Source organism: Schistocerca cancellata, chromosome 10 (assembly GCF_023864275.1).
Source record: "Schistocerca cancellata isolate TAMUIC-IGC-003103 chromosome 10, iqSchCanc2.1, whole genome shotgun sequence".
In the NCBI taxonomy this organism is placed as follows: Eukaryota; Metazoa; Arthropoda; class Insecta; order Orthoptera; family Acrididae; genus Schistocerca; species Schistocerca cancellata.
The window spans coordinates 157,738,301-157,755,878 of record NC_064635.1 but is presented as its reverse complement, the minus strand read 5'-3'; the positions used below and the strand labels follow the sequence as shown (position 1 = coordinate 157,755,878).

At 44.8% G+C, this 17,578-nt stretch overlaps 1 protein-coding gene and 1 non-coding gene across 2 annotated transcripts in view; one reads left to right on the top strand and one right to left on the bottom strand.

Annotated features, from left to right (window-relative positions):
- LOC126106211 (neurogenic locus notch homolog protein 2-like) overlaps positions 1-17,578 on the bottom strand; it is a 55,822-nt gene that overhangs the window by 3,820 nt on the left and 34,424 nt on the right. The window contains exon 4 of the mRNA XM_049912442.1: positions 8,068-8,205. Coding sequence (XP_049768399.1) covers positions 8,068-8,205 — 138 coding nt within the window. The remainder of the gene's footprint in view (positions 1-8,067; positions 8,206-17,578) is intronic.
- Trnas-cga (transfer RNA serine (anticodon CGA)) lies at positions 8,703-8,777 on the top strand. The gene has a single exon. It is a non-coding gene; the product is annotated as a tRNA-Ser (tRNA).

The window sequence follows — 17,578 nt, the reverse complement described above, 5'->3', positions numbered from 1 at the left end:
CTTGATACGCCTGAGCATTGAGTCAAACACAGCTTGGATGGCGTGTACAGGTACGGCTGCCCATGCAGCTTCAACACGATACCACAGTTCATCAAGAGTAGTGACTGGCTTATTGTGACGAGCCAGTTGCTCGGCCACCATTGACCAGACATTTTCAGTTGGTGAGAGATGTGGAGAATGTGCTGGCCAGGGCAGCAGTCGAACATTTTCTGTATCCAGAAAGGCCCGTACAGCACCTGCAACATGCGGTCGTGCGTTATCCTGCTGAAATGTAGCATTTCGCAGGGTAGAGCCACGGGTCGTAACACATCTGATATGCAATGTCCACTGTTCAAAGTGCCGTCAATCCGAAGAAGAGGCGACCGAGACGTGTAACCAATGGCACCCCATACCATGACGCCGGGTGATACGCCAGTATGGCGACGACGAATACACGCTTCCAATGTGCGTTCACGGCGATGTCGCCAAACACGGATGCGACCATCGTGATGCTGTAAACAGAACTTGGATTCATCCGAAAAAATTACGTTTTGCCATTCGTGCACCCAGGTTCGTCGTTGAGTACACCATCGCAGGCGCTCCTGTCTGTGATGCAGCGTCAAGGGTAACCGAAGCCATGGTCTCCGAGCTGATAGTCCATGCTGCTGCAAACGTCAACGAACTATTCCTGCAGTTGGTTGTTGTCTTGCAAACGTCCCCATCTGTTTACTCAGGGATCGAGACATGGCTGCACGATCCGTTATAGCCATGCGGATAAGATGCCTGTCATCTCGACTGCTAGTGATACGAGGCCGTTGGGACCCAACACGGCGTTCCGTATCACCCTCCTGAACCCACCGATTCCATATTCTACTAACAGTCATTGGATCTCGACCAAAGCGAGCAGCAATGTCGCGATACGATAAACAGCAATGGCGATAGGCTACAATCCGATCTTTATCAAAGTCGGAAACGTGATGGTTCGCATTTCTCCTCCATACACGAGGCATCACAACAACATGTCACCAGGCAATGGCGGTCAACTGCTATTTGTGTATGAGAAATCGGTTGGAAACTTTCCTGATGTCAGCACGTTGTAGGTGTCGCTACCGGCGCCAGTCTTGTGTGAATGCTCTGAAAAGCTAATCATTTGCATATCACAGCATCTTCTTCCTGTCGGTTAAATTTCGCATCTGTAGCACGTCATCTTCGTGGTGTAGCAATTTTAATGGCCAGTAGTTTAATCTGCTCTTTGCAAAGTCGCTTGTCTCAATGGACTTTCCCATTTGCAGCCCCTATCGTCGCTGGTGTATTCCCCCTTCCGCGTCTGCTCTGCTTACATACCTTTGCTACCGCATCATGTGCCCGCAACCCCACCAGGCGGCATCCAATGTCACGGTGGACCGGCAAGAACCTATAGAGGTACTTAAGTGTTACTATGATTTTCCGATGATGTCTGCAGCTTCTATCAAGAACCGGGATGTACAAGGTTGCAAGAAATTCTACTATGATTTTCCGATGGTGTCTGCAGCTCCTATCAAGAACCGGGATGTAGAAGATTGCAAGAAAGACTGCGAAATAATACAAACTACGAAAAAATGGGGAATAAGAATACTAATGGGTAAATTGTACCAGTGATAGGATGTTGCGTGAGGTCGCTTCCTGACACTACTGGTGATCCAAGAAACGGTCAGCGACACCTACGTGCCAGTTCTCCCCTGGAACCGAGATGGCGGCAGCGCCAAACGCCACGCATTCCGGACACCGAGTTGTGATGTGGATGTGTGACAAACAACCCACAGGCTGCACAGGTGGCGTGACTAGGCCAGCCAGATGACTCAACACAAAAAGCAGGTGACGTCTATGTCCGTGCACAGCGAGAGCCACTGCTTTCGTGCCAAACACACTGGCACCGTCCAACGTGTCATTTCTGTCCAGTCACTTGTGACTCATTTCCCAAAACAACAAAGACTGAATTTATATATCCTAGAATACAAAAAGTTGATCATCCTGCACTAGAAGCAGATATATTGTAAGTAGGCTGTTTAGGTTTTTATGTTGGTAACGTCACCTTGCGCTCTGTATGAAAATCACTGGCTGTGCTGTGTGCAGTCTGTGGCTGGTTGGCATTGTTGGAATATTCGCCATTGTAGTGTTGTGGAGTTGGATGTGAACAACGCATATCGCTGCGCAGTTGGAGGTGAGCTGCCAGCACTGGTGGATGTGGGGAGTGAGATGGCGGAGTTTTAAGAGCGGATGATCTGGACGTGTGTCCATCAGAGACAGTAAATTTGTAAGATTGAATGTCATGAATTGATATATAAATTATGACTTTTGAACACTATTAAGGTAAATACATTGTTTGTTCTCTATCAAAATCTTTCATTTGCTGAGTATGCCTATCAGTAGTTAGTGCCTTCAGTAGTTAGAATCTTTTATTTAGCTGGCAGTAGTGGCGCTCATTGTATTGCAGTAGTTCGAATAACGAAGATTTTTGTGAGGTAAGTGATTCGTAGAAGGTATAGGTTAATGTTAGTCAGGGCCATTCTTTTGTAGGGATTATTGAAAGTCAGACTGCGTTGCGCTAAAAATATTGTGTCAGTTTAGTGTTGATCAGAATAAGTAAAGAGAGAAATGTCTGAGTACTTTCAGTTCTGCTCAGCTGTTTGAAAATCAAATAACGTAAGAGGTTTATCAGAACGGTCATTCGTGAATTTTTCTAAGGGGACGTTTCAATATAACATCAAACAATTATGTTTCAGTGACCTTCCATCCATGGCCAGTTTTTCAGCCTCCACGAGTTTCAGCCATTGTGAAGCAAGCCTTTTTCCTTTATGTTGGTACTTTAATGACCCACGAGGATAAGGGCCAGGGAACGGATAAACATAATCAGTCAAGACCTGATGTTGTTTTCAAATGTTGCATACTATAAAACAACAGAGGGGAGGCAATTTTGCCGCGCAGAATTAGCCGAGTGGTCTAGGACGCTGCAGTCGTGAACTGTGTGGCCTGTCCCGGCGGAGGTTCGAGTCCTCCCTCGGGCATGGGTGTGTGTCTTTGTCCCTCGGATAATTTAGCTTAAGTAGTGTGTAAGCTTAGGGACTGATGACCTTAGCAGTTAAGTCCCACAAGATTTCACACACATTTGAACATTTCTGGAGGAAACTTACACACACACGTTAGGAAGATAATAAACTCTCTCAAGACTAAAAGCTCACATGGAATTGATGGCATTTCCAGCAGGATAATAAAAGCTTGTTCCCAAGAAATAAGTGGGATTCTTAGCCACATATGTAATAGCTCTCTGAAGCAGTGTATTTTCCCAGATAGACTGAAGTATGCCACTGTTAAACCACTGAAAAAAGGGGGGATACGTCTGATGTCAACAACTATCGCCCAATCTCTCTTCTGACTGTTTTTTCCAGAATTCTTAAAAAAGTAATGTATTGCACAGTAGCTTCACACCTTTGTAAAAATAAAGTTTTAACATGTCAGTTTGGTTTCCAGAAAGGTTTTTCAACGGAAAATGCTATAGATACTTTCACTAATGAAATATTAAATGCTCTGAGTAACCTGAAGTCACCCATTAGGATTTTCTGTGATATATCAAAGGCTTTTGATTGTGTAAATCATGGAATACTTCCAGATAAGCCCAAGTACTGTGGTATGAATGGGGCAGTGCTCAAATGGTTTAAATCATACCTAACTGGAAGAGTGCAGAAAGTTGAAATAAACAGTTCACATAATATGCAAAAAACTGGTGATTTCTCAAACTGGGGAACAATCAAGAATGGGGTGTCCTCTGCTGTTCTTAATATATATTAATGACTTGCCATTCTATATTCACGAAGATGCAAAGCTGGTACTTTTTGCCGATGATACAAGTATAGCTATCACATCCGACAGACAAGAATTAACTGGTGAAATTGTAAAAGATGTTTTTCAGAAAATCATTAAGTGGTTCTCTGCAAATGGGCTCTCATTAAACTTTGACAAAACACTGTATATACAGTTCCACGCAGTAAATGGAATGACCCCATTAATAAATATAGACTTCGATCAGAAATCAGTAGCTGAGGTAGAATATTCAAAATTTCTAGGTGTATGCATTGATGAGGGTTGAACTGGAAAAAAACACACTGAGGATCTGCTGAAACGTTTGAGTTCAGCTACTTAAGCTATTAGGGTCATTGCAAATTTTGGCGATATACATCTGAGTAAATTAGCTTGCCACGCCTATTTTCATTCTGTGCTTTCGTATGGCATCATATTCTGGGGTAACTTATCACTGAGTAAAAGAGTGTTGATTCACAAAAGAGTGTAATCAGAATAATTGCTGGAGCTCATCCAAGATCATCCTGCAGACACTTACTTAAAGAGCTAGAAATCTACGCTGTAGTCTCACAATATATATATTCACTTATAAAATTTGTTATTAACAATCCGAACGAATTCAAAAGTAATAGCAGTGTACATGGCTACAACACTAGGAGAAAGGATGATCTTCACTACTCAAGGTTAAATCGAACTTTGGCTCAGAAGGGGGTAAATTATGCTGCCACAAGTCTTTGGTCACTTACCTAATAGCATAAAAAGTCTGACAGATAGCCATATGTCATTTAAAAGAAAATTAAAAGAATTTCTTAATGGCAACTCCTTCTACTCATTAGATGAATTTTTGGATATAGTAAGTGGGTAATTTCCCAAACCACACAACAAAAAATAATTACAAATATTGAGTGTCATGTAATATTTTGTCTAATGTAATATCTTGTATAGACACCTTTTATTAACCTGACACGTTCCACATCATTACGAAGTGTCGTATTCATGATCTATGGAACAAGTACTAATCTAATCTAATCTAATCAAAATATCCACGGCCGTGCTGACGGTCTACAGTGTCCAAAGGGCACAATATTTCGGCGATCATACATGTCCCCATCATCAGGTGCACTGACGGAGTGAGCTCCTGTGAACGTGCCGGCACGGAGATCGGTACGCTATGACTCCTCGGAGGGAACTGAATTCGGTCGCGGCGGCGGCCGATTTAAATACCCTCCTCCCGCGGCGCGCTCCCTCCGCTGTCCGCGCCCCGCGCCACGGTCGCGCGGTGGAACAGATTTCGACGGCGTCTGAGATGACGTCGAAGTGATGGCTCTGTCCGCCGTGGTCGTCACAACTATACGTTTGCTCGATTTACTCTTGATTAACCCAATCGCTGGTTCCCAAGCCTTGCTAAGATTATAGCCTCAGTCACGGTTTATGAGGTCGTCATTGGTGCGAATTTCGATGGCCTCTCTAACAACGCTGTACCAGTATCTCGACGTCTGTACCAGAATCCTCGTGCGTTCATACTCCATAGACCGCCGACTTGCTCGGAAACATCAGTCGAGTGTGCGTCTGGTGTTCACGGCATCGATCCTCGACGGTACGCATCGTCTGACCAATATACGACTTGCCACATTGACACGGAATCTGGTACACGTCAGCCTTCCTCAAACCGAGGTCATCTTTGACGCTCCCCACCAATGCACGAGTTTTATTCGGAGGAAAACACACAGTTCCGACCCGGTGTTTCTTCAAAATGCGGGCGATTTTCCCCGAGAATGCGCCTGTATATGGAATAAACGCAGTGCCTACCTCCTCCCTCTCCACAGGTTGTGCTGTAGTGGTTGGGTGGAGAGCACGTTGAATCTGCCACTCTGAGTACCCATTTTTTCGAAATACAGTTCTCAGATGTTCCAATTCCTGGGGTAGACTCTCTGCGTCGGAGATAGTGCGCGCCCTATGTACTAGAGTTTTAAGTACCCCGTTCCTCTGTGAAGGGTGGTGGCAGCTGTCTGCGTGCAAATACAGATCAGTGTGCGTTGTCTTCCGATACACCCCATGACGTAGGGTGCCGTCAGCCCTTCTCTTGACCAAGACGTCAAGGAAAGGTAATTTACCCTCCGTTTCAGTCTCCATAGTGAATTTGATGTTGGGGTGTATGGAGTTTAGAAGTGTGAGGAAGTCAAGGAGCTTATCCATACCATGTGGCCAGATGACGAACGTGTCGTCCACGTAACGGAAAAAGCAAGTAGTTTTCCATTCGGATGACGACAGGGCTTCCTCCACGAAGTTCTCCAAGTACAAATTCGCTACCACCGGTGAGAGTGGGCTACCCATGACGACTCCCTCCGTTTCTTCGTAGTATTCTCCATTAAAAAGAAAATACGTGGAAGTCAAGACATGCCTAAAAAGTACAGTGGTCTTCTCGTCAAACTTCTGACTAATCAGTTCTAGTGACTCTCGCAGGGGTACCCTCGTAAACAAGGAAACGACATCAAAACTCACCATGATATCTGACTCAGCCAACCTGAAGCTATCAAGGCGTTTAACAGAATCCACGGAATTACATATGTAATCTAATCTAATCTAATCTAATGGTGAATTGAGAAATATACACTCCTGAAAATTGTAATAAGAACACCGTGAATTCATTGTCCCAGGAAGGGGAAACTTTATTGACACATTCCTGGGGTCAGATACATCACATGATCACACTGACAGAACCACAGGCACATAGACACAGGCAACAGAGCATGCACAATGTCGGCACTAGTACAGTGTATATCCACCTTTCGCAGCAATGCAGGCTGCTATTCTCCCATGGAGACGATCGTAGAGATGCTGGATGTAGTCCTGTGGAACGGCTTGCCATGCCATTTCCACCTGGCGCCTCAGTTGGACCAGCGTTCGTGCTGGACGTGCAGACCGCGTGAGACGACGCTTCATCCAGTCCCAAACATGCTCAATGGGGGACAGATCCGGAGATCTTGCTGGCCAGGGTAGTTGACTTACACCTTCTAGAGCACGTTGGGTGGCACGGGATACATGCGGACGTGCATTGTCCTATTGGAACAGCAAGTTCCCTTGCCGGTCTAGGAATGGTAGAACGATGGGTTCGATGACGGTTTGGATGTACCGTGCACTATTCAGTGTCCCCTCGACGATCACCAGTGGTGTACGGCCAGTGTAGGAGATCGCTCCCCACACCATGATGCCGGGTGTTGGCCCTGTGTGCCTCGGTCGTATGCAGTCCTGATTGTGGCGCTCACCTGCGCGGCGCCAAACACGCATACGACCATCATTGGCTCAAGGCAGAAGCGACTCTCATCGCTGAAGACGACACGTCTCCATTCGTCCCTCCATTCACGCCTGTCGCGACACCACTGGAGGCGGGCTGCACGATGTTGGGGCGTGAGCGGAAGACGGCCTAACGGTGTGCGGGACCGTAGCCCAGCTTCATGGAGACGGTTGCGAATGGTCCTCGCCGATACCCCAGGAGCAACAGTGTCCCTAATTTGCTGGGAAGTGGCGGTGCGGTCCCCTACGGCACTGCGTAGGATCCTACGGTCTTGGCGTGCATCCGTGCGTCGCTGCGGTCCGGTCCCAGGTCGACGGGCACGTGCACCTTCCGCCGACCACTGGCGACAACATCGATGTACTGTGGAGACCTCACGCTCCACGTGTTGAGCAATTCGGCGGTACGTCCACCCAGCCTCCCGCATGCCCACTATACGCCCTCGCTCAAAGTCCGTCAACTGCACATACGGTTCACGTCCACGCTGTCGCGGCATGCTACCAGTGTTAAAGACTGCGATGGAGCTCCGTATGCCACGGCAAACTGGCTGACACTGACGGCGGCGGTGCACAAATGCTGCGCAGCTAGCGCCATTCGACGGCCAACACCGCGGTTCCTGGTGTGTCCGCTGTGCCGTGCGTGTGATCATTGCTTGTACAGCCCTCTCGCAGTGTCAGGAGCAAGTATGGTGGGTGTGACACACTGGTGTCAATGTGTTCTTTTTTCCATTTCCAGGAGTGTACATGGTTATTCAAAGGTTGACATTTAATCTTCAAGCTGAATGCTACTGACTCTGTGAACGCAAAGAAGTATGTAGAGATCGACTGACACAAGTACTGTTAAGAGTCTCCCGTCTGCCTTATTAAAAAATGCAATAAATGGTGTGTGATTTATTCTCTGTAACTACTGGCTGACGCCCCCAGTTAACGTGGAAAACGTGGACACGTCGCGATGGAACTCACCTCATGCGACAGACTTCAGCGTCACCAGGTGGCGGAGTGGGGCAGGCTTCCACTGGTGGCGCGGCTGCCACGGGAGTGCAGCTGCTCTCGCTGGAGCTGCTGGCCGCCGTGTCCCTGCTGTCTCCAGTGGCTGGAGTGCTGGACCGAGGGAGACACCGTGTTAGCGAGGAGGCCGGGGGGCACCTCACCACAAGAACTACTGCCAAGGGATTGTCATTCTTAACAATGGAACAACGACTGTAGTGTGACCACAAAGGTGAATGCCTTGCCATCGAGCTAATCACTTCAGTCACTGAAACTTTCTGGCAGGTCAAAACTGTGTGCCGGACCGAGACTCGAACTCGGGACCTTTGCCTTTCGCGGGCAAGTGCTCTACCAACTGAGCTACCCAAGCACGACTCACGCCCCGTCCTCACAGCTTTACTTCTGCCAGTACCTCATCTCCACTCCTGAAAGAAAGGATATTGCGGAGACATGGCTTAGCCACAGCCTGGCGGATGTTTCCAGAATGAGATTTTCACTCTGCATCGGAGTGTGCGCTGATATGAAACTTTCTGGCAGATCAAAACTGTGTGCCGGAAGGTAGGAGACGAGGTACTGGCAGAAGTAAAGCTGTGAGGACGGGGCGTGAGTCGTGCTTGGGTAGCTCAGTTGGTAGAGCACTTGCCCTCGAAAGGCAAAGGTCCCGAGTTCGAGTCTCGGTCCGGCACACAGTTTTGATCTGCCAGAAAGTTTCATATCAGCGCACACTCCGCTGCAGAGTGAAAATCTCATTCTACTTCACACACTGCTTCTCCTCAGATTCCCACAACAATTCCGTTGCATACCAAAAAACATGTTGTATAAAATAACATGCAAATGAGAGGCATATACAAGGGTCAACAGTTATCGTGGAGTGATATAACTATTGTACAGCACAGTTTGAATACATAAAAACAACAATAAAACAGAAACTAAAAATGGAAGAATTTTAAATAAACTGACTGGACACTGTAGTCACTGAATGATGTTCCCAGCACAGGTGTCACGGACGGGCTGTAAAGCCACAGGTGCAAAACGAGGAGAGCAGCTTTTGAACTAGTGGGGAGGACGTTCAGGGAAGCAAGGGGTACAAAATTTGCGATATTATGAAGCCATACCAGTAAACCATTTAATTGTTGCAAGAATTATTATCACAGAAATTGAAACATTTCCCAGTGCCTGTGTGCGTACTGTAACATCTTCAGTACACACACCATCAGATTATTTGACTAGTCGCTTTAACGGAGTACGCGAGTGTCAGCAATATATCTCGTTGTCTTATCATGGCGTGTTTATCTTCTGCCATTAGGTCCGTCGATGTAATGCCACTTGTACGCTTAGAGTAGCAGATTGGCGGTGACCAACTTTAAACAGAACTTGATTAATTTTCACACACATTTATTAAAATAATAACAAGCATAAAAATTACTTAACTTGGTTCTGGATGCTATTTACAATTGAAAATCTGAAGTTCCTTTGGTATTGGTACGTTAATCTTATTCTCACATATATCTCTGATACTTGACAAGTGTCTATACATTTATCTTCATGGCTATGGTAATCTTATTAGGCGCAGACTGAAACTTGACTATAGACTGGTACAGACAGATGTAGAACTCGTACAGACTGGTACAGACTAATGCAGACTGGTACAGACTGGTGCAGACAAAGGCAGACTGGTACAGACTAATGCAGACTGACTAATCGGAGGCCTGTACACTCGTTGTAATACCTCGCGCGTTCATGTATCACTGCGCGAGTGTGATCCACGAGGAGAAAAGGTTCTACATAAGCAGCAATCTCATTGGCTGCGTTACATATTAATATGACGATCGGTGGAAGCAGAATTTGGTCCATCTCTATGGCAGCGCCATCTTGTAGTGCGGAGACGGACGAGTGCTGCGCCTGCGCTGTTGTGCTTAGCGGGGCGTGCTCTAGTGGGAAAATTGTGTACGTGCTGACTACACGGAACTATGTACACAACAGCCTGTATTTGATTAATGTTAGCCAACGAGCACCCTCAATGAACAGGCGAATTTTACGCTTGGCAATGGGTATAAAGAGCAGATATTGTGATCATTGATACCTTAATGTCTACCCACTTTTGTGTGCTAGTTATTTTTCCTCTGTGTTTAACAGAATTCCCAAAAATAAGTCACATAATGTACTCCCTGATGTTTTCGCATGGCCACAACTGCTGCACCATTAAGTGGACTGCACTTACCAGTACAGAATAAACATTTTGCATCCACATGACCACACTTCAGCACCTGACTTGCTGCTCTTGACACATCTACTTGGACGTACTAACCAACCTAAAACCATATTATTCCTAATATTTGTTATTATTAGACTGCAAATGAATTAAATACGGCATAATATTGTGCATTCACTAACCTCAGTCACCAATAAAAATGTTTGCAGTCGTACCCCTACACTCTGTGTTATATACATGCAACACTGTCCAGTTACATTAATATGATCACCTGTCAAAATACTGATAGGCTAAATAACCGCATGGGCAACTGCGAGACATGCTGGAAGAGAACCAATGACGTTCCGGAAGGCTCCAAGAGGCACTTGCTGTCATGCCGTGGCCGTCTGTGCTGGGTTTCTCAGTTGACAATCCGTGGCACAGACTGTCTGATCAAAGTGGTCCTGAACATTCTCGTTTGGTTTGAAATCCGCTAGTTTCGTGGCGAGGGGATTACAGGCCACTCACCCTGATGCTCTTCACACCATGTACATGTATTGCGAGCTGTGTGACAGGTTGCATTCTCCTACTGGTAGATGCAATCATGACGAGGAAAAAAAAAACTGCTTGTAGGGGTGGACATGGTCCTCAAGGATAGATGCATACTTGTGCCGATCCTTTGTGCCTTCCAGAATGACGAGTTCATCCAATGAGTGCAACGGAAACATTCTCCGAAATGGCCACCTGTCGCCATTCAGTGTACACCTGGTTCTGGTGCTCCCATGCAACTTCCATCCTTTGTCACTGATGAACAGCAGGACCATATGCACCAACATTCGCTGAGTGATCACTGAATAAGCACTGTTGATATCCCCTTAGTTCATCTGGGCAGTCAACTGCTCAATGGCTGCATATCCGTCAGCTCATACACATCTCTGCAGCCATCATTCACCACCGTCATCCATGACACGCAATGCACCACAGTTCCCTTGGCACCTGTTTTGGATTGCGCCATTATGCCACGCAGGTTGTGCTTTAACCAGGACGGTGAAATGTTTCTTTTCATTTGTAAATAAATTTCAGTTCCAAAACTAAATAATTTATGTTAACCTACGTCAGAAACGTCGTATTTTTGTATGAATTCCGCGTATTGTTTCCAAGTTGTGTTATAATGTAAAATTGCAATTAATTCTTAAATTTGAGAGAGCATACAGATGTCAAAACTAGCGAAAGAGAGCAACTGTATTTTTTAATTGATAATAGTGCATCAAATGCAACGCAAGCGGCGTCAACAACCAAATTTGATGCGATCGGTCGCACCAGAAAGGTGCGCAGCGAAGTCTCTCGAACATTTTTCCCCGCAAGAGACTTCCAGAGCAGTAAGAGGCTGAGGAAGAATGACAGTGGAGTTTCCTTCAGTTGTCTATTTGTATACAAACACGAGTGGAGTCTGGATCGGTCTCTCTCGATATCTCTCTCTCTCCTGAAGCCCGCTCTCTTCCGGTGTCTCCGTTCTTGTCGATCGCTCTTAATGGTCGCTCTCTCGAATGATTTTGTGGTAGGCAGTTGAACCTGAAAGATATTTTCAAGGTGTGTAAAGTACTTATCTATGTAAAGGTATCGTCAGCATATGAACCAATGTTTCATTTCAACAACATTAGCCTTGCCTGCCAACTTGTCTATGTCTCAGTTAGGAGAACTGCGAGGCTGCCGGACATATCGTTTGCTGTCATATCATTCTTTTTACTTGACTGCTTCTTTTAATTAATGGCACTCCAGTTAATTTCCTCTTATCAAAATGTATTTTTCCATTACCACTAAAGAGCACTGCCCAAAATAGAGAAAACTTTGCTTTTTGGAAATAATAACTCGATAGCACACATACAGTTTACAAACTTGGCAGTTTCGAAAATGCTTCTTGGCCGGAAAGCCAATGCTCGTGCATGTTTGGACGTCAGATAAATCGCTCCCTTTCTGCACTGTGGTAGCGACTGTACTGTTTCCTCGTTCTTTCAACACGTTTCATTTGCCCTCCACAGCTAATGCCGCCGCCTGGGTGTTGCACGTTGACGTCGAAAATAGGCGATTTCCTTTTAGTCGTGTAGTCGCCTGTGTGGGTTGTCTGCAGACGTGAATTGCTGCAGCTTCGGGTTCCACTTTGAAGGTCAGCATTTCACCCGTGTCATTTGAATGTGGCTATTGTTAGGGAATATAAAAATAAGCTTATGCACATTGTGTGCTCAGTCACGCGACTACTGTAGGTTTGTCAGTAGACCACATATATTGTATCAGTAGTTAATAAATTAAAGCTACTAATGCGTTAGAAGTAAGGCGTTACGAAGTATGGGACTGGCAGTTATTCTCTCAGTGCAGTGCAAAAGCACAGTAGGAATTTTTGACAAGGGAGCTATGCTAAGTAAGCCACTTGACGGAAGTTTGTACGTAATGTTTTGACAAGCAGAAACAACTGTAAGAGGAATGTGGATGATAGTATAATTAAACATATAATTCATTAATGAGCTAATAATGAAGCAGTATAGTCATGGCAAAAGAAAATAAACAGTTAAAAGTTGTGTGATTACTATAGAAGCAATATTTAATGACACTAACCATTAGAGACATTCGCGTATGGTATTGAAGGTGTGGGACGTTACTGTGCTATGAATTTACGATTGACTCAACATGAAACCTATCACGTAGATCCTGAAGATGGGAACAGAAGCTGTATGAGAAATTGTTTTTACAATAAGCTGACCATTCAAAAATTTGTGAAGCCTGAGGCAATGAAGTAGATGGTTCAAATGGCTCTGAGCACTATGGGACTTAACATCTGTGGTCATCAGTCCCCTAGAACTTAGAACTACTTAAACCTAACTAACCTAAGGACATCACACACATCCATGCCCGAGGCAGGATTCGAACCTGCGACCGTAGCAGTCGCGCGGTTCCGGACTGCGCGCCTAGAACCGCTAGACCACCGCGGCCGGCGCAATGAAGTTGATGACGATCAGGAATTACTGAAAGGACTCTATTTAATTTAGGTAGTGTATTATCTCCCCCATGAACCATATATTTTGGCATTGGTGGGGATCCTTGCGTGCCTCAGCAATACAGATAGCCATACCATAGGTGCAACCACAAATGAGTGGTATCTGTTGAGAGGTCAGATAAACGTGTGGCTCCTGAAGAGGGGCAGCAGCCTCTTCAGTAGTTGCAGGCGCAATAATCTGGATGACTGACTGATCTAGCCTTGTTAAAACCACCAATATGGCCTTGCTGTGGTGGTACTGTGAATGGCTGAAAGCAAGGGGAAACTACAGCTGTAATTTTTCCCGAGGGGATGTAGCTCTACTGCGTGGTTAAATGATGATGGCATCCTCTTGGGTAAAATGTTACGGAGGTAAAATGAACCCCCATTCGGATCTCTTGAGAGGGGGGGGGAGAGGGGAACTACCCAGGAGGATGTCGTTATCAGGAGAAACAAAACTGGCGTTCTATTCATTAAAGCATGGAATGTCAGATCCCTTAATTGGCCAGGTAGGTTAGAAAATTTCTGAGGCAGGAAGACCAGGACTTCTGGTCAGCCGAATACAGTGTTACAAATACAAAATCAAATCAGGGTAATTCAGTAGTACGATTGATAATGAATAAGGAATGCAGATAAGCTACTATGAACAGCACGGTGAATGCATTATTGTAGCCAAGATAGACACATAGCCACACTCACCACAATAGTACAACTTTATATGACAACTAGCTCCGCAGATGAGGAGAAGATTGAGGAAACATACTATTAGATAAAAGAAATTATTCAGATAGTCAAGGGAGACAAAAGTGTAATGATGCTACGGGACTGGAATTCGATAGTTGGAAAAAGAAGAGAAGGAAAAGTAGTAGGTGAATATGGGCTGAGGAAAAGGAATAAATAAATATATATGTCATGTTACTACGGCCTCCGAAAGGTTCGCAGGAGAGCTTCTGTAAAGTTAGGAAGGTAGGAGACGAGGTACTGGCAGAAGGAAAGCTCTAAGGACGGGGTGTGTCTCGTGCTTCGGTAGCTCAGTTGGTAGAGCACTTGCCTGCGAAAGGCAAAGGTCCCGAGTTCGAGTCTCGGTCCGGTACACAGTTTTAATCTACCGGGAAGTTTCACAGCAATTGAGAGATTCATACCTCATAAATTGGTAAGAGATGGACCTTGTAATGTCCCCACAGAAAATACCCTCTACCACGCACCAGTTAATCATTGCCAATCAAACCATCCACATTCATTCACTTGGGAAAAGTATCTGATCTGATTTTCTAGTAATATATGCGCCGACAGCTCGTCGACGCCAAAGTATATTCTAGTACGTTTATTCTTTGGAATAACAGAGATACATGTATGTATTCTCCAAGGTTGTTAGACTGGTAAAGAGGACAGCTTCGGAAGTATCTGTTGAAAGATTGACGGGTTTCTAAAAGAGACATATTTGCTTTTCTTCTCTGTAAAGCGAGCTATTAACATTTGTGCCAATAGCGGGTTGTTTGAAGAGAAAGATACTGTAACGGAAAATAATTAAGACTTGGAACCAACAAAGATCTGGACATGTAATGGAGATGGATTGAATATACAATTTCCTTCATAAATAAGGTTTGTGACCCCTTTTATTCTGGAGTGAATGAACGAATGAGTTCTTTGTCTGAATCATTGATGATCGCGTTGGCCCTGTAATTAGTGGGGAAGTTTCAGCTGTGTCGAAGAGAGCCTGCAATCACCGAGTCTTTGTTAAATCGTCCAAAAAGGCTTCGTACACATCTGGAATTCGAAAACTTTCGTAAAAGGAACGAATTGTTCAAACGATTGATTTTCCCAACTGAATGCAGCGCTTAACAATAATAATAAATGTAAAGATCTCTTACAGCAAGCCAGCCGCTGAATACTAAGACGAAGGGCTCCTCCAGAGATTCTATTGGGCTGATTTCACGTAATGAAATATTATATATAAAACTGTACATAGATAAAGGAGAGAGAGAGAGAGAGAGAGCGAATGAAATTAGAGAAAATGCTAATAATCCTCCATTAGTCTCACTTTTCGCCTGTCTTATCACGGATCAGTCTAAAGACAAATCGGGAGGCCCTTACTTTACTGTATAGATTTATGTGTGAAAGTGAAGGGATCTTAAAGGCAACAGATACACGTCTATACAGACAAGACATTACACACAGTTAGCGACAAGCTGCATGCATTCATCATTCAGCATCTATTCTCCTTACATTAATACATTATGACCTGATCCCCCATGGTACACAAAACAGGTCCGAACGCTATTGCAGAGGCAACGGAAAAAGCATGCGAAGTTCAGAAGAACGCGAAATCCCGAAGATTGGCTAAAATTTACAGACGCGCGAAATTTGGCACGGACGTCAATGCGAGATGCCTTTAATAGGTTCCACAACGAAACATTTTCTCGAAATTTGGTAGAAAATCCGAAGAAATTCTGGTCATATGTAAAGTACACAAGCGGCAAGACGCAGTCAATATCTTCGCTGTGCAGTGCAGATGGTACTGTTACCGACGACTGTGTCGCTAAAGCAGAGTTATTGAACGCAGTTTTCCGAAATTCCTTCACCAGGGAAGACGAATGGAATATTCCAGAATTTGAAACACGAACAGCTGATAGCATGAGTTTCTTAGAAGTAGATACCTTAGGGGTTCGAAGCAACTCAAATCGCTTGATACGGGCAAGTCTTCAGATCCAGATTGTATACCGATTAGGTTCCTTTCAGATTACGCTGATACAATAGCTCCCTACTTAGCAATCATATACAACCGCTCGCTCACCGATAGATCTGTACCTACAGATTGGAAAATTGCGCAGGTCGCACCAGTGTTTAAGAAGGGTAATAGGAGTAATCCATCGAACTACAGACCTATATCATTGACGTCGGTTTGTAGTAGGGTTTTGGAGCATATACTGTATTCAAACATTATGAATCACCTCGAAGGGAACGATCTATTGATACGTAATCAGCATGGTTTCAGAAATCATCATTATTGTGCAACGCAGCTAGCTCTTTATTCGCACGAAGTAATGGCCGCTATCGACAGTGGATCTCAAGTTGATTCCGTATTTCTAGATTTCCGGAAAGCTTTTGACACTGTTCCTCACAAGCGACTTCTAATCAAGCTGCGAGCGTATGGGGTATTGTCTCAGTTGTGCGACCTTCCTGTCAGGAAGGTCGCAGTTCATAGTAATAGATGGCAAATCATCGAGTAAAACTGAAGTGATATCAGGTGTTCCACAGGGAAGCGTCCTGGGACCTCTGCTGTTTCTGATCTATATAAATGACCTGTGTGACAATCTGAGCAGTTCTCTTAGGTTATTCGCAGATGATGCTGTAATTTACCGTCTAGTAAGGTCATCCGAAGACCAGTATCAGTTGCAAAGCAATTTAGAAAAGATTGCTGTATGGTGTGGCAGGTGGCAGTTGACGCTAAATAACGAAAAGTGTGAGGTGATCCACATGAGTTCCAAGAGAAATCCGTTGGAATTCGATTACTCGATAAATAGTACAATTCTCGAGGCTGTCAATTCAACTAAGTATCTGGGTGTTAAAATTACGAACAACTTCAGTTGGAAAGACCACATAGATAATATTGTGGGGAAGGCGAGCCAAAGGTTGTGTTTCATTGGCGGGACACTTAGAAGATGCAACAAGTCCAGTAAAGAGACAGCTTACACTACACTCGTTCGTCCTCTGTTAGAATATTGCTGCGCGGTGTGGGATCGTTACCAGGTGGGATTAACGGGCGACATCGAAAGGGTGCAAAAAAGGGCAGCTCGTTTTGTATTTTCACGTAATAGGGGAGAGAGTGTGGCAGATATGATAAGCGAGTTGGGATGGAAGTCATTAAAGCAAAGACGTTTTTCGTCGCGGCGAGATCTATTTACGAAATTTCAGTCACCAACTTTGTCTTCCGAATGCGAAAATATTTTGTTGAGCCCAACCTACATAGGTAGGAATGATCATCAAAATAAAATAAGAGAAATCAGAGCTCGAACAGAAAGGTTTAGGTGTTCGTTTTTCCTGTGTGCTGTTCGGGAGTGGAATGGTAGAGAGATAGTATGATTGTGGTTCGATGAACCCTCTGCCAAGCACTTCAATATGAATTGCAGAGTAATCATGTAGATGTAGATGTAGATTAAAACAGTTGATAACTTATTTGTTGGTAAACACTGCTCAGTTCAGACATTTGATGAACTTATTACGACATGTCAGTGGCGATGTTTGTTTTGTAGGGCCCTCAACTACAA